General features: G+C 39.4%; 1 protein-coding gene across 5 annotated transcripts in view; it reads left to right on the top strand.

Moving 5' to 3' along the window:
* pcnt (pericentrin) overlaps positions 1 to 24,177 on the top strand; it is a 61,468-nt gene extending 37,291 nt beyond the window's left edge. For all 5 annotated transcript variants that reach the window (XM_002932007.5, XM_004917890.4, XM_004917889.4 and 2 more), the window contains 21 exons: positions 1,560 to 1,709; positions 2,702 to 3,634; positions 5,265 to 5,435; positions 6,632 to 7,072; positions 10,951 to 10,999; positions 12,171 to 12,280; positions 13,511 to 13,693; positions 14,961 to 15,134; positions 15,255 to 15,450; positions 16,107 to 16,329; positions 16,852 to 16,993; positions 17,657 to 18,373; positions 18,556 to 18,803; positions 18,885 to 18,978; positions 20,218 to 20,370; positions 21,325 to 21,483; positions 21,979 to 22,217; positions 22,297 to 22,388; positions 23,112 to 23,268; positions 23,346 to 23,473; positions 23,873 to 24,177. In XM_002932007.5, coding sequence (XP_002932053.3) covers positions 1,560 to 1,709; positions 2,702 to 3,634; positions 5,265 to 5,435; positions 6,632 to 7,072; positions 10,951 to 10,999; positions 12,171 to 12,280; positions 13,511 to 13,693; positions 14,961 to 15,134; positions 15,255 to 15,450; positions 16,107 to 16,329; positions 16,852 to 16,993; positions 17,657 to 18,373; positions 18,556 to 18,803; positions 18,885 to 18,978; positions 20,218 to 20,370; positions 21,325 to 21,483; positions 21,979 to 22,217; positions 22,297 to 22,388; positions 23,112 to 23,268; positions 23,346 to 23,473; positions 23,873 to 23,916 — 4,803 coding nt within the window. In that variant the 3' untranslated portion in view covers positions 23,917 to 24,177. The remainder of the gene's footprint in view (positions 1 to 1,559; positions 1,710 to 2,701; positions 3,635 to 5,264; positions 5,436 to 6,631; positions 7,073 to 10,950; positions 11,000 to 12,170; positions 12,281 to 13,510; positions 13,694 to 14,960; positions 15,135 to 15,254; positions 15,451 to 16,106; positions 16,330 to 16,851; positions 16,994 to 17,656; positions 18,374 to 18,555; positions 18,804 to 18,884; positions 18,979 to 20,217; positions 20,371 to 21,324; positions 21,484 to 21,978; positions 22,218 to 22,296; positions 22,389 to 23,111; positions 23,269 to 23,345; positions 23,474 to 23,872) is intronic.
* The last annotated feature ends 227 nt before the right edge of the window (positions 24,178 to 24,404 follow it).

Below are 24,404 nucleotides of genomic sequence, written 5' to 3'. Positions count from 1 at the left end.
AAGCGGTTTTACAGAGTCAGATATGCATATATACAAAATCTGTAACATGTACTGTCACCCACTTTTGTCACAGTTATAAAGAAATAAAAACCTCATGTCTGTATGTAAGCCATGGGTGCCAGACATGGAGAAACTTCTTATGAGTGTCAAAAACAAAAGCATCTTATATGAAAAGGCCTCACAATATGTAGTCATTAAAAAACCACAATGGAGAATCTGAAACAAAAAAGTATGCTGTATTTTTAAATGTATAAAATATTTGGTTGAGTTTAACCAAATAAAACTAAATCAGAGTTCTCAATCTTTTCCCATACTGTTGCCCTAAAGTTTAATTACACGCTTGCAAGGATCCTGATTATTATGATGTATTTTTAAAGTGCCAACATATTCCACAGCGCTGTACACTTAATGGCTGTATACACTGAACATACAGATTTACATACAAATAACTGTAACAATAACTGAAAAGGTAAAGAGGACCCCGTCCAAAAGAATTTACAAATCGAATGATTTTTTTTATTTGATGAGTGTGTGGAGCACTACAGCAGGTGGGCAGTCATATTCGTTCTGTGGTGCTGTCTCCAGTTAGACAGAAGACCTACAATGGATCAGTGTTGCAGAATTTATAAATATAATTCTTTCATTTTAGGGGGGCACAGGCACTCAAGGGTTAACACCACCTTCTGGGAGGAAAATAGTCTAAAAGTACAAGGTCTTGAGCCCTTCCAGGGGGCCTTGCTGCCTCTCCCAAAAGGCTACACCCTCTGTGGGGCTGTCACTGCCCAGAACATACATATTCTCAGTTTGGTCCTAGTCCTCCAAGGCCCCCCATATTGAGCCCCTTGCCCAGGCCTCTGATATACTGCTCATGTGGAAAACTGTCTTCTTTCTTGCCCTTCCTTGTTTTGCCCTTCAGTTAAACCAGGACATTGTTGCCCTTCCTTTTGTCCTCACCCTAAGAATCCTAAGAAGGTGGCTTTTCTTTCACTAGATGTGGTCTGTGCCTTGAAAGTTTACATTCATAGGTTGGCAGCATTTAGGAAGTCAAACATGCCTCTCATCATTCCCGTTGGCCCCACAAAGGACTGAACGCTTCCAAGCCTAATCTTGCCAGGTGGGTCAGGGGCACAATCTCAAGATTGCTGGTAAACCTTCACCCATTAGAGTCACTGCTCATTCAACCATATCCATGGGTGGGGTCATGAGCAGCAAAAAAACTTGCTTCTGTGGAGCAAATGATGGCAACTTATTGGAGCGTTCTGTGTTTCAACAATCTTCCTTTTGATCCTTCCTGGTGGGGGTCTCCTACCTCTTGCTTCATTTTGGGGGAATTGTACTAGGCTGTGTTTTCAAGGTGCATGTTCTGTGCAGTGACAGCCCCCTCAGTGGGTGTGGCCTGTTGGGAGAGGCAGCCTGGCCCCCTGGGCTGTCAAGACCTCCCCCCCCCCCCCGAAGGTGGGCTCTTTAGTGCTGCCTTGTCCCCCTTTTAAATGAAGAGGGAAAAGGATTTTACAGGTTAAGCCAACATCCCTCATTTCCTTTAAACATTCTTATTGTAGAAAGACATTTCTTCTTTGAAAGTTCAAAGGGATCAAGAAAGAGCCAACTCTTCAATAGAGCTTCCTCAGGCCTTGCTGCAAGAGAAGAACCAGGAAATTGACCATCTTAATGAGCAGATCTTGCAGTTGCAGCAGGAGCTGGAAAAATTTGTAAGTTGTTGGGATAATTCAGACAGGTTTGAAAATTTTAGTCAGTTGGATAATGATAAAATCTGCGTGTGTTGTATATCTGATGATGTCCTTAGGTGTCCCACAACTCATTTCCTGGAGGTCACTTTCGTACAATTATTGTCCAACAATTATTTTATATTCAGAACATCCTCTGATTTATTAATTTTAGTACTTTAACCTGCAATTTCAATCTGAATGTTAGTTGCATTAAAATGTGTGATTGATACCTGAACATTCATTGAAAGAAGACTAAAATGAAGACCTATGGATTTAAATCTAAAATGTGCTTGCTCAATTGTTAGATTCCAATAGAAATGTATTATATTTGTCATAAACTGATTTAGTTTTTGTAATGACATTCTATGGGGAATGCAAGTAAAATGCTTTGTGTATTTGGTCCATTTTAAAGAAAATACATACGGAACATATATAATAGAGTCTTCCAGTTAATGGATCCTGTATATGTAATGTAGGAAATGTTGCCCATTTCCCATAGGGTCCTACTTATATTTGCTTTATCTGTAATAAGTACCTTGTACTTAATGTTGAAAAGCAAGAATAAATGGATTTTATATCCATAGTTTGTCTGTTGTTAGCCAAAAGGCATGATGATCCCCATTTTCAGATGAGTATTTTGTCTTAAAGCCCCAGTTCTCATGCATTCCAGATACTTATAATATACACATCTAGGGGCGATTCATTAAAACACAAGTTTGAATCGAAAAAATTTTCGTACCGAATGATTGTAAACAGTGGCAGAACCTTTCTGAATTTTTCGCGCTAGCATACGAAAAAGTCGTGCAAGCGCGGAAAAGTCAGCGGATTTATCGTGTCTTGATAAATCTCCCCCTTAGTGTTTAAATTAGGTGTATAGTTTTGTGTGCTCAGAGCAGAGCAAACTTAAGTGTAAAAATATAGGAGAATTTGCTTGCCTTCACATTAAGCTGCCTTTCAATAATATTCTTTTACAGCCTGCACATTCACAGTCTTCAGAGGTGGATGAGTTGAGGTCGCTGGTTGAACATCTGCGTAGTGACCTGGAGAGGTTGCGTAAAGACAAGGAAGAAGAAGTAGAACAGCTGCACGAAGTAATTGAGAAATTACAGCAAGAACTGGCACAACTTGGTCCTAACCGGCATGAGGTTAGTGATAGCCAGGAGAGCCTGGATCAGCTGGGGCTTGGAGAGGTGGAGAATCTGAAGAGTGAGCTGCGAAAAGGAGCTCGGAAACTGCACAATGAAAGTTTGACTGAGCTTGATCACTTAAGTATTGGGAGGGAAGACGTACAAAATCTTGAGGAAGAGCTGATTATGTACAAGGGGGAGGTAGAGTCTCTGCAGCAGAGCCTTGAAGAAAGTCAAGCTCAACACCTTGCTGAAATTGAAGTGTTGGATCAGAATCTGCACAACTTACAGGAATCTACCAGACAGAAGGTCCAGGAATTGAATTCTCTTCAGTTGCAACAAGCTAGCCTCCAAGAAGAGCACGAGCTTCTTAGAACTGTTTTGTCACAGAGGGATTCAGAGGTTGCCATTTTGTCCTCTCAGGTGCACAAGATGCAAGACTCTCTGCGGGAAAATAAAGCATTCTTGACTGAAAAGGACTTGCTTATACAGACACTGCAGGAACAAAGAGCAGCAGATGTAGCTGCATTGGAGGAGCAACTTGCTCAAAAGTGTGTTTCTCATGAGCTAGCTGTTTCAGAGCTTCAGGAATTGCATACAAATAGTGAAGCATTAAAGGAACAAGAAGAGAAGCACAAAGAGGAGATAGATCATCTGAATCAGCTTCTGAAAACATGGGAAGGCAAAGCTAAAGCTTTAACAGAAGAAATTCAGACAATGAAATTGCAAGAAACTGAGAAAAATCAGCTAATCTCCAGATGCGAATCAGATCAAGTTTTGGTGAGGCTTGGTTATTTGCAATATGTATGTTTTTTTCCTATGTGACCTGTCTGCTTTCATATACTTTATGTGTACAAAGGTTAACAGTATAAGGGGGAAACAAGTAAAACACCGTCCCTAATATGTTTGCTATGTAAGATACCTCTAATTTAAAAAAATTCGGTCCCAGGTAGTTCTTTCTTACTTAATTCCTGCTGTCATTTTTTACTGTCATCCTTGCCCACAATCTATTTCCAAACTTTAGTACATCTAGTACTTGCAAAGATGAGGGGATTTTTCCATTCTCCCTTAGATCATTAAAAGTTCATATGTCTATGAAGATTCTTATTCACCCAGGTCATGATAATAAGTATCTAATAGAATTAAGTCTAAAACAACTGGAGTCCATCAAGTTCAACCCTTCCAAGCAAACCCAGCACACACAACCTATACTTACTAATCTATACTATCACATACTGTACATACACTATATATACAACCACTAATACCAACTGTAGATATTAGTATCACAATAGTCTTGGATACTATGCTTGTTCAAGAACTCATTCAGGCCCCTCTTAAAGGCATAAACATAATTTATTACCACATCACTAGAAAGGGCATTCCACAACCTCACTGCCCTCACCGTGAAAAACCACCTACGGTGCTTCAAATGGAAGCTGCGTTCCTCTAATCTAAAGGGGTGACCTCTGGTGCGTTGATCGCTTTTATGGGAAAACACAACTCCCCCCTATCTGCCTGTAATCCCCTCTAATGTACTTGTACAGAGTAATCATGTCCCCTCGCAAGCGCCTCTTTTCCAGAGAGAACAACCCCAACCTCAACAGTCTAACCTCATATTAAATATTAAATATTCCATCCCCTTTACCAATTTAGTTGCACATCTCTGCACTCTCTCCAGCTCATTAATATCCTTCTTAAGGACTGGAGCCCAAAACTGGACTGCATACTCAAGATGAGGCCTTACCAGAGACCTATAAAGAGGCAAAATTATGTTTTCATCCCTTGAGTCAATGCCCTTTTTTATACAAGACAGCACTTTATTTGCTTTAGTAGCCACAGAATGACACTGCCTGGAATTAGACAACTTGTTATCTACAAAAACCCGTAGATCCTTCTCCATTAAGGATACACATACATAAGGATAAACTACCATTCAGTAGATAGTTGGCGTTTATATTATTTCTACCAAAGTGCATAACTTAGCACTTGTCCTCATTGAACCTCATTTTCCAGTTTGCTGCCCAGTTTTCCAATTTTGTAAAATTCGCTCTGCAAAGCGGCAGCATCCTGCCATATACTTTAACACCTGCCTCAATGAGAATCATGGTACCATTGTGACTGGAACACATACTTTCTCACATCTGTGAGTTTTAGCCAACACCTAACTGAATAACTTCAATGGAACTATTGTGATCGGATGTCTGTGACTGTACTACCCTTAAGAGTTTATATGCCAGGGAATTCCCTACCACTCATGTCAACTGAAGAAGCATTTGGGTGAAGTCCAGTTGTTTTAGGCTTAATTCTACTACATACTGTATTAAAAGTTTGTGATCAAGCTGGAGAGTATATACACTGCTCAAATTTTTTTTTCCCCTTTCCAACCTTGAAACTTTACTGTTCAAAGGTTTCTCTAAAGGAGCAGCTGAGCACTGCTAAGGAAATGCTAATAGGGAAAGAAACTGAACTGCACAATACTCATGACCTGCTGTCCAGCATGAAAAGTGAGCTGGAAGAACTGCGTACAGAATGTGAGCTCAGAGAGACAAAAGCCCAGCAGGCCATTCAGCAGTTCAAGGTGAGAAACTAAAATACATTGCATCGAACTGTCTGTTAGAATCTTAATCAGCATTATCCAAAAGGGTAGGAATATTTTTGTATTGCCTTTGGGGCCTCACTGTGGTCAGGCTTTCCTCCAAGTTGTCAGTCACAAGATGGATCAGAGTGTTCAAAGTGACGATCTGCCAAGCCTACCTGTCCAAGGGAAAACCACCACCAAAGGGAGTCTTGGCAATAGGGGCGTGACTTCTCCTGGATCAGATCTGCAGAGCAGCTACCTGGTCCTCTGTGCATATGTTCAAAATTTTTTTAAAGTTTTTTTTTTGGCCGAGGCCTCCTTTGGACGCAAGGTTTTGCACTCCTGTGGTACAATAACATGTCAACATTCAGACCTCTTATCCCACCCTGCTGTTACTGGGACTGTTTTTTTAAGTCCCCATATGTTTCTTGTGTCCCCCTGAGACAACGGAGAAAACAGGATTTTTGATACTCGTCGTTAAATCTGTTTCTTTATAGTCGATACGGGGACACAGGGCTCCCCTCCCTTATGACAAGTTATTGATCATCTTGGTCACTAGGATCTGTTCTGCACGTTTCTTGTTTGATTTTTATCCAATGGGGCAATACTTTTTTTTTTGGTACAAACTGAATGGATTAGGTACAGTGTAGGGGTAAAGCCGTAGTGGACCTGGCACACCCCCTTAATTTGTTAATCAAGTGTCCTTCCTCATAGAGCGTGAAGTTTAACTCCATATGTTCCCTGTGTCCCCCCCCCCCCATAAATTATAGAGAAATGGATTTAACATCGAGTCAGAATCAAAAATCCTGTTATTCAAAATAGTGATTGCACACTATTCCTATGTTCCTATTTAAAGCCAGTATGACTATTGACCCCCCTAAGCACATAGCATTTTGGAAAGCTGTTTAGAGTGAAATAGTAAATCAATAGTCCCCATAAAGCATATATATCATAATAAAAGTGGAAAACAAGTGAGAACAGTAACATTATTATTTTAAGTCCATCTATTACAATGCCAAATCATTACGGGGTTCCTGCACAAACCTAGCAACACTACTGATGTAAAACTGCTCATAGGGCCTATCTAGAGTTAATTTTGTTAGCCTTAAAATGTGTAATGGAATTAAAACAATTCATTTTAACTTGCTATTGCCTTGGGCCTCCCATTTATAAATGCATTTAATTTTTCTCCAAAGAGGCGGGATGCTTGTGTGGCTGAACTGCAGTCTCATTCTCAAAATCTTGGAGCTCAGGTGCAGAAGCTCCAAAAAACTCTGGAGTCTCAAGAGGTTACAATTGCCAGCATGTCTGAAGAGCTTCAGAAACAGAATGTGGAGGGCCGGTACAATATAGCCTCCGACCTCAGAGCTTATACTAAGCCCAGAAGCTTTACTGAAAGTCTCACAGACCTGAGTGACTGGGATTCACCAGACATGGTCAGGAAACAAGAGGAGCACATGCACAGTATGAGGGTTTTCACTCCTTTCTCTGAACTTAGCATTGCTTATAGCACCGACCGTGATCCTATTCCATCAAAATCTTCTGAATATCAGAAACAAACAATTCAGTATGATCTGCTGGGGTCACGTACACCATCTCTCAGTGGGAGCAACTTCTCTGCACAAAGGACAAGTCCAGTAAGTTACCATCAATTAATGTAAAAGTTATTGACAAAAAAAACAACTTTTGTGGCAACTGTTAAAGAGCAAGAATAGGGACTTATGGGAAGAAGAAAGTGCTGATAGAATATGAGAAGAAAACAAAGGGCGGTGAATTAGTATTTAGGCCATATAATATTTATAGTGTTTGCCAACTTAGAGACAAAACCTTCTTTTTTACCCTGGGACGATATATGTTAAAATTTGTTTCTCCATCCTTTAGAAATTGCACAATTCTCAACAACAGCAGCGTTCAGTGTGGTGTGCAAGCCTGGTGGGTAGAAGCACCAAATACAGTAGGGGTTTGATGATGCACATAGATACTCAACAACAACAGCAACATTTAGGGTGAAGACACACTAAGCTACTAGTAGCAGCTACTTTTTCAGCTACTAAACTTCATAAAAATCCTCTGCCATAGACAATACTGAGAAATGCCTCTGCTAAAACACACATAGAGACAATTCTCAGTAAATGATCAACATTGTCTGTTTTAGTAGCCACGACAAGTAGCTGCTACTAGTAGCTCCATGTGTCTTCACCCTTAATGTGGTTTGCATGTATTAGCATACAATTTTCATATATCACTACTGCATTCAATAGAAACAGCAGGCACATGTTTCCTTTGTATCTAGTGCTCTAGGTGTCTAGCAGATCTACTCCCTTTTATACTGTCGCATTTGCACCGCAGGAGATACAGTAGAAGATAGGCTTTTCGTCTAAACTCTAAACCTTGTAGTTATCTACCGTGCTACTCTAGGACAAGAGAAGCCTATGAGTAAGTGCCCCACAAGGCTCGAAACACGTTAGGCTGCCTTACTCTTGTCCTAATAGATGATTTTTTAAATTTTACTTTTACACAACTATCTCAATTATTGATAGTCATTTTTGCATTCAAAATATTTAAAATTGCATTTACTACCCCTTACTGAGGGTTTCCTACAAACTTTACCATGTATTTATTTACCTGATTTTATTACATTGCATTTTCTAATTTTGTTTTTTTGAGCAGTGTATATACCGTTCTCTGCTATAATTTATGGTGCTTCTCAGTCATGTACCAGTACACCTGTGCTGAGAATTTTTTTACGGGTCTGGATCCATTTACCCTTTGTGTTAAATTTCTATTTCTGTTCCAGCTTTACCATAGTGGCAGCAAATGCTATGGCTAATTTTACATTATATTGGGCAAGTTTTATCTCAAAAGGATACAGTTCTTAATCATTGTTTTGCTTATGTCTGCCTTTTGTCTGTTATTAGTCCTAATCCAGTTTAAATGCTAACCTTCCAATTAGCATCTTAGAGCACACTGTGCTATGCTCTGCTACCTCCCATGTATCTGAAAAGATCATCTGTATTCAGACTTACGTCCACTGCAGTTTTACAATATCCATATTTTAAGAATCATCTTTGGTGCATATCAACTTTTTTCTATAAAGTTTCTGTATTTGGTGGTTCTGCAAGACATTCTCACTTTCTCTCCGAATTTAACAGCTGTTTTTTTCCTAAACCTACATGTTTCCTTATACATTTGCCATCATGCAGCTAATCTTGATGGTAATCAATTTCATTTCTGCAGCATTGTCATGGTGAATCGAAAACAGAATCCCTCATTTTTCGCTGGTGGGATGTGTACTAGCTGGTGGGATGGCATACGTGGCGCCGCGATTTGCCTTGAGAGGAAACTTCTGCGATTTCTGGGAAATTGCGGTGCCGCGTATGTCATCCCATCGGCGATTTACATTCTCGCCAGTGGGATGGCATTTTGGGGAGATTAGACGCCCGCGACAAGGGAGATTTGTCGCGGGCGACTTGTCTCCCCGTGTCCCAGAGCCTTTAAGTGGCAGCTCAATATTCCAATAAACAACAACATATGTCTCTGTATACACTGACATCTGTAAATTGCTTTAAACCCCACAAATCCCATAAGTAACAATGACTGTTTAAAGGGGACCTGTCACCCTAAGTAATAATTTAAAATTCTTTTCTATTGTGTTTGTTAAGCAAAATAACCTTCACTGACACTATATATAAGTAATATAAATCTTGTTTCCTTCAGTCTGGGAAATACACAATAACATCAAACAGGCAGGTGCCATTTTGTGGTTACTGTTATTAAGACAAGCTCTTCATCACCCCAACATCTTGTGTATGTGCCAGAATGGGGGACCAGATGCCCAGGCCCATGCACTGGATACACAGTCAGATGGTTACGAATGAGGGGGAAAGTGAGAGCTGAATTGAAAGTTAAAGTACTTGTCTGCCCCGCCTTTATGCCTAAGGGGCAAGCAATATATTATTGGCAGCTGGGATTTTGAAATGCCTTTTATAATGGGTTTGGATGTGTTAATATAGAAATGAATTTGGGTTTCTTGTTTAACTTGAAAAGTACTTTTATTATACAGCTTTTTATTTCTGGGTGACAGGTCCACTTTAATAGAGGCTTCATATGGTAGTATTCCATATGCATTAACTTGTAATCAGTGTACATGTATAAGCAAAATACTCTTAAAATGTGTACTAGTGTGGTACATTTATTTGGTGTAAGATGCTTAAGAGGTGGCCCAGTTGACTTTAGATTTCACTAGGGAAGAGACTAGAACATGGCAACTATGTAAGAAAATGCTTCTTGGAAGTTTTAGTATGATGGATGTGTTTTTAGCATCCAGCCATTGTTGTTTCTTCCTTTTGATGCCAAGGAGAAGACCAGGCCATAACCAGCTGAATTTCCTCTATCATAATCAGAGATCACTTTTATCCAGGCTAGTAAAGCTATTGGTACACAACAAAAGCTGTTCATATGTTATTTAATAGTTTTGATTATTCCTTTTGCTGTAAGTATGCTGTAGATAGAGATACGAACCATACTGGCAGTTTGAGAGTAAGGCTGCCTCACTTATTACTGTGCAGGGGTGATCTGTGTAAGTGGTTTGTAACAGTAGTGTGGCTACGCTAGGTTACATTTTGAATCCTTTAAGACATTCTATTGGAGAGCAAGCAAAGAAATAGTCAAAAAGATGGCCGTGCACAGGCTAATAGTACCTGCTGACTCTCCACTTTTGGACTAAGTTGCTTATTGGCCCATGTATGGGTTGCTTCTCACTACCCAAGCATTATCTGGTAGAAAACTGGCTAGATCGCTGCTGGGTAAGTTTAAAAATCCAACAAGTTGTACATTGATGCATATCTTCTTTACAAGTCTGCATAGGCTCTTGTTAGCCCCCCCCCCCCCACCCAGGTCAACAGTCTGATACAGTCCTCCATATATTTAGCCAAATTGGCAAAGATCGGTTTGTTTGTTGACCTGAATAAACATGCAGATGCATTTGTGTATGGCTGTCTTGTGTATCAACACATGGGTTGCTAAATTCCTCTCATTCAACCTGCTGGCCTATAGACTGAGAGGGGTTGTTGATAAAAAAAAAAAATGCAGAATTTGCAGAGCATTTTGCATTCAGCGGTTAAAAAGATCCTGATCTTTTTTTTAATGAGAAGGAAAGGCATTTTTGCATTTTTAATGCCAATAGATTAGCCACCTAGGACACTTATTCTACAGAACGCTTTACCATACCTGAGCTCCCACCATTTGTTTAAGATAGCATCTCCCATTTTAGCTTGGGCTCAGTAGCTTCCAGCTGTAGCTCTAGCCATTAGTAGCTCAGATCCTTTATGGGAGGGGGAGTGAATTCTTATGAATACTTTACAATATTTACGAAGACTTTTCTGATAAAGCTGCCTTAGTTTTTACCTTTTATGTCTCCATTAAGGCAAACAATCAAGGCTGTTTGTGTTTAATTTGACCCATATATCCTAAAACAGATTAACATATCCTGTGTGATCCTTTTTTCTTGCATTAGGTTGGAGACACAGAACATACCATGGTGGAGTCTGAGACTGAGGACCAAGGTACTGTCTAAGTTTGCCTTTGTTTTAATATTTATTTTTTTGTGTGCAGTTCAGTTAGTGTAATCTGCATGCAAATTAGATCGTATTGAATAGAAAAGATTGGTTTTATGAAAAACCAAGCTCCTCTAGTATTCAGTACTGTGACTCAGATATTGAAGGGGCACTATAGATATTTAATGAAAAATACCAAAAATACCATTTGCTTACTGTTTATTTCTTGAGCTAAAGAATTGAAGCTACTCCATGTTTCTACCTTGGGAGGTAGATAATTTAGATTACCAGTAAAAAGCCCAATCCCTTCACCCTTTGTTGTGACTGTCCTGATTGCAACCACTTGCACAGTTACTATGGAGTTTCTATGACCCCAATTCTTCCATTTGTGTGTGTTGTCTTCCCAAGTTACTGGTCAAAGCAATTACCTGATGATACAGTGTTTCTCTAAGGTCTCTTAGTCGCAGTCTTGAACCAAGCAAATTGTTGATACAGCCTTACAACATTCCATTTTTCTAATAGTTGTATGGACCTAACTCCACATTATTGGACAATTTGCATGAACACTGGAAATATTAACCTTTGGTATTTATCGGAAGAAAGCAGTTCATCTTCATTTTAGTGCAGCAAACATGTACATAGGCACATATTTACATTTTTGGGGAAATATTCGCTTTAGAATACTGGATAAAATCCTTAAAATGTTAAGGATGTATCTCAGGTATTTGAGTTACCTAATGTCTCTTGCAGATTTGTTTGCATGAATCTCAAAATCTCTGACGTCTAAAGTGACCTTTTGTTTTAAGTAAAATCGGTTTTAAAATTCTTTGTAAACATAGTTACAACTGAAAGCTGCACTTGTTTATCTGGTTCTGACTACTGAAACAAAGTCGAAGTCGTCTGCTCTCTTTCAGGTCTGTTAATCAGTTGGCTTCAGCTTCATTGCTTCAGGAATAAGGACCTTCATTTCAGATAACCTAAAACAGCCAGACCTATACTGCTTTCAATAGCAATTACATTTACAAATAACTGTAAAACCACAGACCATTTGGAATGAATGTATATTAGAATGTTGCTCAGAATACCATTCTTTTATTATATTATGCAAAAAAAAAAAAAAAGTTTTTTGGTGAAGGGCCCTTATTCCATAATAACAATAATATGTGTGTCTTTTGATCAGTTTACAATGAAGGCTATGAAACCAGTCTAAAGCCTGAGATGAGGCAGGGCAGTCTCGCTGGGCTCAAGATGGACTATTTGACAAAAAGAGGAACGTCGAAAAATCTACAGGTAGGGTTAGTTTTACATGCTGATAAGAGAATAATTACAAAATAACTTAACAGCCGTTCAGAAGTGCAATTCTTAAAAGATGATAAAGGGAAAACATAACTGTTTAGGGGCAAATTTGCTTGCTAGAAGTCTATGTATTTATGTATATAATTTTAACCCCATCAGTTACTTCATAGACTTTACCACTAGGTGGAGCATGCAGTGACAACTAACCACAGAGTAAATCCTCTGCTAAATTCATGAAAAAGTATATTGCTTAAAAGGTTACAGACCGTATTCTTGCCCCATCTAGACAAACTTTATTTTGTAGGCTGAATTGATAGAGCTTATGTCGGGGTGTATAACTCCCCAAGAAGAACATGGGTGAAATGTTTAGAAGTTGCATAAGGTTTTATAGTTCTCACTTGAGAGGGCTTCGACTTGCCTAGGCACTAAACGCAGCAGATGGGTGTCTTCTATTTCATTCTCTTTCCACATACTGATCTGATTCAGTCCTTTAAAAGCAAAATATTTACCCAGGTTTAAAGGAACAGTAACATCAAAAAATGAAAGTGATTAAAATAATGTACTGTTGCCCTGCACTGGTGTGTTTGCTTCAGAACACTACTTTAGTTTATTTAAACAAGCTGCTGTGTAGCCATGGGGGCAGCCATTTAAGCACAAGATACATGGTAAAAAACAGATAAGCTTTGTAAAATACCACTGTATACTAGAGAGCTTATGTTATCTGCTGTGTAACATGTGCCTTTTCTTATTTTTTAACTTTCAATGGCTGCCCTCATGGCTACACAGCAGCTTGTTCATATTAACTTTAGTAGTCTTTCTAAAGCAAACACTCCATTTGAAGGCTAATGTCACATGGGGCTGATTCTTGGCCTGCGGAAAAACACAGGCTAAGAATCAGCCCCACCGTTGGCATCAGCTTCCTACCTTACTTGCACCTGCAAGCACACAGAGGATGTCTGGGAAAAAAAAACGTGAGGTATCTGCACTCAGGCAGACACAGTGCTTCCCAGGTGTGGGCAGGTATTTTAAGAGGTCATTCACTGATACATTTTTTGTGGGGGGTTTACATTTTAAAGCCATGCATTATGTTTTGAACTTGGGCAAGTAAAGATGGATGTAAAAAGTATAATTACAAAATAATGTTTAAGTTGGTTTTATGCAGTTTGCTGATTATTCAGCAAACTTTATAATTAACTGCTGGTGTTGCTATTTTAAATAATACAGAGCATGCTGCAAATGATACACGAGGAAAGCTGTAAAATCCTAGCTCTGTCACAGCGTCCTGTAGACCAAATACCTAGTGATCCTACTGTGGCAGATACCTGGCTGCAAGACAAACAGACTCTTCAAGATGCCATGGAAAAACTTAGCAAAGCCTTGACAGAGGCTGCATTGAAGCAGGAGAAGGTAAGACCTTCCTATAGCAACTGAGAAGTAGACACAGCAAAAATCTTCTTTGATCAGCTCATTCAGTTGGGATTTTTTTTCCTACATAGACAAACCTGATTTCTTAAAGTGGACCTGTCACCCAGACATAAAAAGCTGTATAGTAAAAGCCCTTTTCAAATTAAACCTGTAACCCAAAGTTATTTTTTTATTAACACATCTATACCCATTATATAAGCATTTAAAAGTCCCAGCTGCCAATCATACTGTATATTGCCTGACCCGCCTCTATGCCTTAGGCATAGGGGTGGGGCAGACAGTTACTTTCACTTTCAGCTCAGAACTTCTTAGATGTCACTGCCCTCCTCACATTCCCCCTCCCTCCTCACCATCTAATTGTGTAACCAGTGCATGGATATGGGTATCAGGTCATATGGCACAGAAACAAGATTTTGCCACAAAATGGAGCCTGTCTGTTTTCTGCAATGGTGAATTCCAGTGCTGAAGGAAATAACTTTAAAAAAATGTATATAGTGTAATTGAAGTTTATTTTGCTTGATAAACACAATAGAAAACAATTTGTAATTATTCCTTAGGTCCACTTTAACACCGAGCGGAGGCCCCCAAAAAAAATGATGAAGGCATGCATTTTCGGACTTATCTCCATTCTGTATAGCTAGACTCAGGCCGACACTGTGCCTATCAGTGTAGTCACAAGGAGCTGCGGATAAAAACACATCCACTTCTGTCCTCCCGCCTACAAAACACAGGCGGAGAGAAGCAGAAGTTACACTATGAGTGACTGTGGCCTAAAAGGAAACCATTAAAGTCTGTCTGTGCTGCAGGGAACACTTTAAGTCCCTCTACTTTTCAGATAATCTCTGCACCATCCACTATAGAAAGCAGGGGCCCAAAAGTCATCACTTCACAATGGAACATGGTGAAGGGGGAGTAGCATTACACTGAGTCTTAGGAGTATAGGGAACTAGTCGTGGTTTCAATCTGTGGATTTAGGTATATATGTAGGGCTTTCCTACATACTGACTGAGCTCCTCTCAAAAAGGGGACCACATTTTAAATAGACAAAGGACACACTTTTTTTTTTTTTTTTTTTTTCTTTTGCAGTGTATTTGCTTGCTTATCAAAGGCACCTTAGATGTTTAGTTTAAAACATTCCGGGGGCCCACTCCATCTGATTCTGCATAAAAAAAAATGTAACTGCGTCATGCCAGGCTTATTTTACCAAGCATAATATATAGTACAGTGTAGTCTCTTGGCTTTTACACAGGATTCTTCAGATGTTGCTTTAGACTGGAGGAAAGAACTGTTGCAAAATGTGCAGAGCTTATTGGAAAGTGAACGTGAATACCTACGCCTGGAGCTACAGTCATGTCTCGGCAATCATGGCTCTATGGACGCAGGATCAATGTCTGAAAGACTGGAGCATTTATTGAAAGAACAGGTACATGGAGTTGTAGTTATTTTTTCTGTTAAGTCTTGGATGTGTTATGCCTTACTTTTTCCTTTTGTGCTTTGTAGTAGAGCATAATGTTTACCTTCTCCACAATCTCTTCTTTTAAAGGAAGAGCAAAAACATCTTGTAATGGCACATCTATTGGCTTCTGACCGCAGTAGCCTTCTCTCTGAAATTCAGGACTTAAGGTCACAACTACGGATGGCTCATCTGCAGAATCAAGAGAAGCTGCAGCAGCTACAGGAGGCTCTAACTAATACAGAGGAGAAAGGAAGTATAAGGGATCACCAGCTGCGGAGGCAAGGTATTAATACTGTTCTCAATGAGAAGTTTCTTTTAGCAAAATTTTGACTTCTATTATTCAGTAGATATGGCCATGGTGGGTTTTTTTCTGCCAAGCTGTCTTTTCTGATCCTTTCATAACCCTTGCACTGACCCTTCCTTTTCCTGCCTTTTCCTAGAGAGATTCGGTCATGATTTTTATTTCTAAATTGAACTTTTTACATAGCAAATAATTCACTCTACCATTTAAAATTTTATTCTTGAACCAACAAATGTATTTTTATTTTTTTTGTTTAGTTGTAATATTGGTGTGTAGGCAGCCATCTCCGCTTTCATATTCTTCACCCTGGGAAATGAAGAATATAGCTAGCCTCATGTGAAATTTCAAAATTAGAAAAAATTAAAAACTGATTTCAATGTGGGTTTCCTGCTGATTAACTGATGCGTTTTGAAAAACACATGTTTTCCTATGACAGTATTACTTTACTGACAACAGTCTTTGTACTGTGTTTAGCATGCATTGTAATTCTTTTGTGAGACATTAAAATACAATCGAAGATTTGGCATTTTGTAAGTAAACCCTAATGTGTACCATAAGCCACAAAGATTTCACATAAGTCACAATCAAATTCTCTAGGACTTTTACTGCATATTAACTGTTTTTTCTTTTTCCTGTAGTGGAGTTGTTGGAGTACAAATTACAGCAGGAAGCTTCCATTGTGGCTGATTTGAATGCCTCTTTGTCCCGAGAGAAGGAAAGAGCAAGTGAACAACACAAACTTCTACTTGTGGAGCAGGGCTCAGTCAATCAGCTTCGTACACAGCAGGAAGAATGGCAACTTGAACAGGAGAAACTTGTAAAAACACAGAAGGAGCTCCAGATGGACATATCCACACTAAGGTGCAAATCAGATTGTCCATAAACAACCTTGGTTTTGTTTTAAAATTCCTTTACATGCCCTCTTTCTTATGAACATATGGTTTGGGCTGGGACCAACGTTCTTTCTCATCTTGTAGGCTAGGGGTGCCCAAAAGGTAAATTTCAATTCACCAGTAGATCAAAGTGACTTTCTGGGTACCGTTCATCATATTTTTTGATGACAATGACTCTTGTATGGTAATTTAATCAAAACAATATCTGATTTCTAGCAATGTAATTCAATGAATTTGAAATAATTTTACTTAAAGGAGACCCCCATTTCACTAAAGTGTGGGCTGCCCTGTCGTAGGCCATGTAAGCAGAACTTATTATTTGTGTGTACTAAGCTCAGACTAAACTGTTTTTGTTTATACAGAATTGCCTATGTACTTTGAGATTTTTGGTATGTGCCGGTGCTATCATCACACCATGATCTCCATTTAATAGAAATTAAATATTATCTGCTCACCTGTTGTATGACGTATACATTTTGGTCATTTACAGAGAGCAGCTGGAGAGCAAAGCACAAGCTTTGTCTGTTTACATAGAAAAATTACATACTCACCAAGAACTGGAAAGTAAGCGCTTGGAGGAAGAGAAAATTCTTCAACAGCAGAGTCAGGAACACTATGAAAAAACTCTTCAGGTAGAACTTTTAAAATGGTCTTGGTAGCTTCTGTTTTTCTACTATTTTGCCCAAAGTTTCTTTAACCTCTTGGTTGCTGTGAAGCACAGGGAGTTAGAGCTCAAAACACTGTAAAGACCTCAAGTTTCAATCCACCTTGTTGTACTCTTATAGATTATTAGAATTATGTATCTCCCATATCTGACAGTTTACTTTATGAAAAAGTTATTACATGTATTTATTTATATCGCACCACAGATGTACACAGTGCGTTACAGGGCATCAGCACAAACAGGGGTATAGTTATTATAAAATTAGATGTAATGTAATAAATAAATCCATGCTTTAGTGTTTAATATGCAGCGTTGATGAGGCCCCTACCCTGAAGCACTTACAATCAGGAAGAGGAGACAGACAAAAAAGGGGGTGTAAAACAAGTTTCAAGCATGTTTACCTGCAACAAACATAAATATTGGAGACAGTGTTATCATACAAAATATAAAATATATGTCCTGTTGGCTTGAAGGAAAGCAAAAGCATTGAAATCATTACTGAGTTGAGCTCATTTTACTTTCCTCCTATGGGTTTATACATCAGAGCTGAGTAAATGCCTAAGGCTTTGTATTCTTTGGTTGTCACAATTAGTTATTTTTAATCAACTTTGTTTTTGTGTTTTATTAACAGGAATTGTCTAAATCCCTAGAGGAACTGCAAGTGCAGAATAACAACCTCTCTGCAGCTTTGCAACATGAGCAAACCTGCTGCAGCAACATAAAGAAAGATTTACAGATTGAGCAGTCACGGTTTGAGGCACTTCTTGCTTTGGAGCAAAACAAACTGTCCGAAACACAACAGGAATTGGCTAAAGAAAGGCAGCAATCGCAGAAACTGTCTAGTACTTTAACACTAGAACGTAATATGTTGGACCAGCTTAGGCAACAACACTCCATGGAGCTGTCCCGGAAAGACCAGGAGAAACTTCAGGAACACAACACAGTGCTCACACTAAAGAGCCAGTTAGAAGAGGAAAGAAGTCGTGCAAAAGATTTAGCTGCTATGATGGAAAAGACTCAACAACAAGCCATCCATGCAAAGAGACAGCTGGAGGCAGAGGTGCAAGCCAGTCGGGAGGAAACCCAGAATGTACGAGAGACAAGTATCAAGCTACGGGCTATGCTGGATTCTTTGCAGAGTCAGAAACAGCAGTTAGACAACACCTTGGAACACCTTCGTATCCGTGAGAGCAACCTGCAGAAAGAACGGGATCAGTACCAAGCACAAATTTTTATTTACCAAGAAGAAGAGAGATGTTGGATGAAACAAAAGGAGAAGGATAGGAAAAGCGAGGAGCAGACTGAGGCAAAGAGAGCTCTAGAAGAAGAAAGAGAAAAGAGGATACTGGTATGTAGTTAGGGTTAGAATCAAACCTGTAGCACTTTTTGTGATCAATACCAGGATTATGTTTGTCATGTTTCCCTGTAGCAGTAGTACAATTATTGGCCAAATCACATTGTCAGCTAGTGCGAGAGAGTAAAGTTGCAGTTGGTCTTTATTCAGACAGTAACATTGCAATCTTTCTATAGAGTTTACAACAACAACATGAAAGGGATCAGCATCGTATCCAGGAACTGCAGCACATGCTGGCAGAACTAGAGGAGCAAGAACGTGCTATTGCTTCCCGCAAACTCCAGTTCCAAAAAGAATCATTCAGCCCTGCAAAAATATTTTCTGATATTAGCACAGTATACTCAAAGGGACTAGAAAAAGTTTGGCAGCAGCTGTTCCAGATGGTCCTGCAGGTGAAAGAATGGGTAAACAAAAATAATGAAAGGTAAGAACTATATGCAAGCTGCATGGTGTTATTCCAATAATACCGTAAAGTGTTACAAACAATCCCTTCTTTGCTTTAAAGGAAGTTGTCAAGCCATCCAGATGACGAGGCAGTAATATCTATGCTGAACACATTATCTGAACTGAAAACTGAATTAAAGAGAGGTTGTGGAAAGGTAAGTGATTACTGCTGTATAAAGTACTTTCAAGGGTTGTGCTTCATGTTCTAGTTGTTTAAAGTTCAAAAAATTATTGTTTAGCCTACATGGATTAATCGAGCTTAATCTCAACATTCTGTCACGACTGACCCAAAAAAGACGAAGGTATTGTATTGATGTGGCTGTCGGCAATGCCAGAGGGGCCATTTACAATACCCCAAACTGTGTACAGCCCTGTAAATGAGCAAAGGGTGTGTTAGGCAGCACTCAATCCAAGAGGGGAGGCATGTAAGCACCCCCACCCCCTGACATGTGCAACCTGCATCTTGGCTTTGTCCTCCTGACGCTGTTCTCTGTAGCAAATATATATATCGAGTATAAACCGATCCGAATATAAGCCGAGGTACCTCCGGCGCGGTCCAGAGTCCGGAGCAGAGACTTGCGTGGCCGAGGGGCAACGCGGCGGGGTCTCTGCGACTCTGCGGTCGAGAGGGGCCCGGTTTACCTAAGAAACTTATTGACTTGAGTATAAGCCTAGGGTGGGAAATTATTTTACTATGGGGCTAGGTTAAATACATAAACAGCATGGAGTTGGAGAGAGAAAAGTCAGGCATATGCACTTTCTCTCAAACCCACATTTTTTTTTTCTCCACCTTATCATTCCCCAAATATGACCCCCTCTATCCTCCCTCTTTTCACCAGCCATTCCCCTTTTTTGTGTGCCATTTATTCTAGCTTTCCCCTTTCTTCTCTATGCTTTTCTCAATACTTTGACCACTTGCCCACAAGTTCAATCAACCCTCACTTACCCTGTTTCTCTGATCGGCTACTTTCCCAAGTATGCCTGGGTAATAATGAAGAGCAGCACCCTCCATTTGTTGCAGAAGCAAACTGCTTTTAAGTATCAATGTAGAAATCTTTACATGTATTTGGCCTGAACTGCTTCTCCAGTTTTTGTTTTCACACCGGAAATGTAGCTATTGTTACTGCCCTCCAGCCACACAGCCCGGACAGCACAGCACTAGATCGGCGGTGCCTGCCAGCACAAGTTGCCACAAACCCCTCCCCTGCTATCGCACGCCTTAACAGGGAGCGGGGTCTACTGGGACAAGCGCCCTAGCCCTGCCACCACACACTTAGAACACTGGTGGTGAAAAACTCTGCTTATACTCGAGTATATACGGTATATATAATAATATGATGTTTTTTTTCATGTTGCAAACCTGTTCACCTGTGTCCTTGCTGCCTTCCTTGCAGCCTCTGGGGCAAGTGTCACATAGTTTAATGGATGTTCTGCAGAGTGAGAATGAGGAGTTAACGAAATCTGTAACTGCACTTACTAAGGATAAAATGGAACTGAAAAGCCAGCTAGCACAACTTAAGAGGCTTCAGCAGCCATCTGAAAAACAGGTGAGAGAAAAAATTAGTACCAAGCATTAGTAGCTCTTATATTCTTGTTTGTAATAACAAAAAAAAACTATTACATTTCCATATGTTGAAGATTGGGTGGACCATTCTTAAACTGAGGTTTGGAACATGAGATATTTATTCCATATCAACCAATCCCTAATCTGGAATGAGATCAGTTTAGCAGGTCTTTCAATAATATATATGCATTTTTTAGCCTATATGTAGCAAGCTTTAGAATTCACCTGTGTTTAAAGTATACTTGGCTCTAGTTTGTGATGTTTGTTAGGAGCCAGCCTTTATTGAGGTAATGACTGTATAAATGTAGCATGAAACTTGTTGGTAGCAGAATGCAATGAATAGGTTGTCTGTATGCAGTGATTCAAAAAAAAAAAAAAAAAAAAAGATATACCATCATAGTTATTCCCTTGTACTGGCCACCTTTCAGCATAAAGATTTTTTATTTTTATTTTTTTTGTGTGTGTGTACTTGCCCTTTTAAATGTTTTTGCCAAATTCATTAAGAATACTTTTCCTTGCCTTTATTATAAGTGTATTATTTTGTTTGTCTAAATTATGTACCATTTGTTGATACAATAAATCTATCTTGGAGCAATGACTCACAGAGGGATTAGTTGTGATTGCCTTGCCACTGTGATTGCTTTATTGGCGGTGGGAAGGCATTTTGGCAAGATTACGGTATCAGAGTCTCCCATGGTAGCTGAGACTTAACTTCGGACGACTACTCTCCTTGTGGCCCATCAGCCTTAATTTCAGGCAGTGTTCTTTCAGTGCTATTTCCTGTTAAATCAGATAATCGTGTTTTTGTTTTGCATCTGCTAAATTAAGATTTGCATCTTCTACTGAATGTAACAAACCCTGAATTAAAAAAACTGATATTGGATGTAGTGCAGGTTATGATTGGTAACAGTCTTCTCCTATCATTGTTTTGAATAAGGTGCGCTCTACCAGTGCTTCTGAATCTGTTCTGGAGGCAGAGAGGGCCGCATGGCACAGAGAGAGGCGCCACTTGCAGATTGCACTTAAAGAAGCAGAATCGGAACTGGCCAAGATGACCTTAGAAAACCATCCAGTGCCTGATGTGCCAATCTCCAAGGTGAGCAGAATGTTAATACGGATAAGATTATATGTCTTCAGCCTTACATATTAGGAGGTCACCCCACAAATTGAAGAACATAGGGTAAAAAAAAAATAAATAAAAGCTTGAAATCACAACAAAAAAATAGGAATTTTGCACCCACATAGAAAATAATGATGCTTGAGGATTTAACACCAAAACCATGGGCCCCAGAAACAGATGTTGCCCAACTATTTTTCAGTAGGGTAGAGAGTTATGGGTATAGAAACTTCGCGTAGAGCGTAAAGGTGGCAATTGTTTTTTGCCTCGAATATTGGCCAAGTGTTATCCACATTCTATGTATCTCAATCCATGTTTTTAGCTTTGCCAGCTAAAACTACAGGCTGTGGTTTGTGTTACTAAGTTATTACAGTTTAGAGTATTGTTTGCATTTTTTTTTTAAACAAATATCTAGTAAATGATAGTGTGTGAGCTTTAATACTTGCCTTGCACTAATTTGCAATTTCTTTGCAGATGCAGCGGCTCCACAGGAAGTACCTGAGAGCCGAAAGCTTCCGGAAAGCTCTAGTTTATCAGAAGAAATATCTATTGCTCCTCTTGGGTGGGTTCCAGGCTTGTGAAAAAGCTACATTATCTCTGATTGCCCGTATGGGTGTTTACCCATCACCTTCAGACCTGCAGATTCCAATTACTCAGAAGCCAGCCCTCACCAAGTTCCGATCTGCTGTGAGAGCTGTAATTGCAATATCCAGGTACACACAACTACACATGGATAATTTGTTTTAATGTGCGTTTAGGATAAATCTAATAAATGTTATATTTTTGTCTCAGGTTAAAGTTCCTCGTAAGGAAGTGGCACAAAATAAATAAAAAGGCCGGTGTAGAAGATCCTGTAGTACAGATTCCTGCTGCATTTAAGCAAGGTACGTTGGCCACTAATTCTCCTCTAGTGTAACAGAAATCAGTAACTGACTGGCCTAGTGCTTGAAGCAGGAAAATGCCAAAGCTTGGTCTAAAGGTAAACTGACAGCACTAATTTTGATACACATTTGTGTTTTGGGTGTTGCTGTTAGTGTCAGTCAATGTTGATGTATGTAAAAAATATTTTTTCTGGATGTTAGAAATAAGCAGATGTACATTATGCAGAAGTGGCTATACATGCACCAATATTTGATGTGTGTATGGTGTGAGAAGAAGCGACCGATATTTGTATAAGCCTTGGATATCAATCGCCTCATTGATTGAGCGCCTTTGAAGGTGCCCGAACATCAGAACGTTAATGCTGAATCATCAGATAGGGGTAAAGAATTCCTTTGTTTTTACCTGCATATCTGACTATTCAGCTCTAAGGTTAGTAGAATGAATGAACAATCTTTCCTACGGCCAATGGTCATGGGAAAGATCGTAAATTTTAGCATGCATGGCCACCTTAATCCTGAGAATGTTAGGTAAAATGTCCATGTTATTTGAGCAACACAGTAACAATTTCTGTCTTTTACAGTGATAAAAGAAATGGGTTTGTGGATAATAGATCCCATATTCCTGTATATATAATTGATGATTTTTATGTCCAGTGATGGAAAGGTCATACATTTGAGGTCGCTTAGGGTTTCTGCTTGTCACTGATTACTAGTTTATATTTTCAGGGCCACTCACTAGGACAGATATCTTACATCAGCAAAATATTGGTGGTGTCCTATTAAATTCCCCACCCACAAAAGACGTGCCTTTGTCAAGCCTCCGGCCTAGCCCCATTTCTACAAGTGTCCAGTCTCCAAAGACAACCCACTGGATTCATAACCGGTTAGTACCAGAGCAGAGTATCACAGGAGGAAGATCAAATAGCATAGCAAGCCTACAACTTTTATTACTTTTTGCAGGATTAGCCACTCCCCTGCTTTGACTCCTGAACAACCTCAGAATACAAGTCATGATCCAGAGCGCTCAATATCTGAATACATCCGGCACCTAGAGCTGGTTCAGCAAAGATTAGGTGGACTGCAGAATGGTAAGAAGCCAACATGGACAACCAAAAAGCAGTGACCTATCCATACCTCTTCCTGCATGGAAACTCACGAATGGCTTTTAAGGGGTTAAATTTAGCTCAGACATCTATGAAAAAGCCAAGTTTTTCATGTCCTCTGAATTTACTTAGTCTTGTCACCTTCCCAAGTGATCTCTTTATTAGGGCTTATTCAAATATTGATTGGGTTGGGCAAAAAGTCCCACTGGTCTGTTTAAATAGTCAAAGGCCAATTACAAGCATGCCAGCTGTGGAATGCCTCTATCCTCCAGGGTGTGCTTCCTATGTTTGCCCTTGATTCTAGCATGTGTGTCCACTATTTCTGATATGACGAACTTTCCATTTTGTTTTGTGAATACTGATTGACACTCTTTCCGTTTTCAGGTACCTCTCCAGAGCTCTCCAGAAACAAATATGTTCGAAAGTAAAACATGAAGTCCTCTTCCATATTATCACTTACCAGCATATATTTTCCTATGCAACATTCACTTTTATGTGCACTGAGTTTTTTTAGCACTTGTAAAATGTAAAAAGTAGTTTTTATAAATATATATATTGGGCGCAATTGTATTAAGCACAGTCACAGAATGAATACATTCCTGGACACTCATACAGAGAAGAAAAATGCAAGGTGGTTGGTACTTTTTATGTAAAGCTGAATTTTGTATAAAATAAACCTATGTTTATAATTGTGTGTTTTATTTGTATCTGCATCTTGTGGCCCATGGCACCTTAGACCCACTTTGCCACCTGTGTTTAAACAACCCAGTCAATCAGCTACTGACAGTAACACATGGTTTTGTGAAGTTGTATCTGTGTTGGACTAAAAGAAGGGAACATTAAGACGTTCCACAGAAACATATGTTATATGTTCCCTCTTTCCCAAATGTTCCAGAATTGGCATTCCTCTTGTATT

Source organism: Xenopus tropicalis, chromosome 9, assembly GCF_000004195.4.
Source record: "Xenopus tropicalis strain Nigerian chromosome 9, UCB_Xtro_10.0, whole genome shotgun sequence".
Taxonomy (NCBI): domain Eukaryota; kingdom Metazoa; phylum Chordata; class Amphibia; order Anura; family Pipidae; genus Xenopus; species Xenopus tropicalis.
This window is presented reverse-complemented; position numbering and strand designations above follow the sequence as displayed.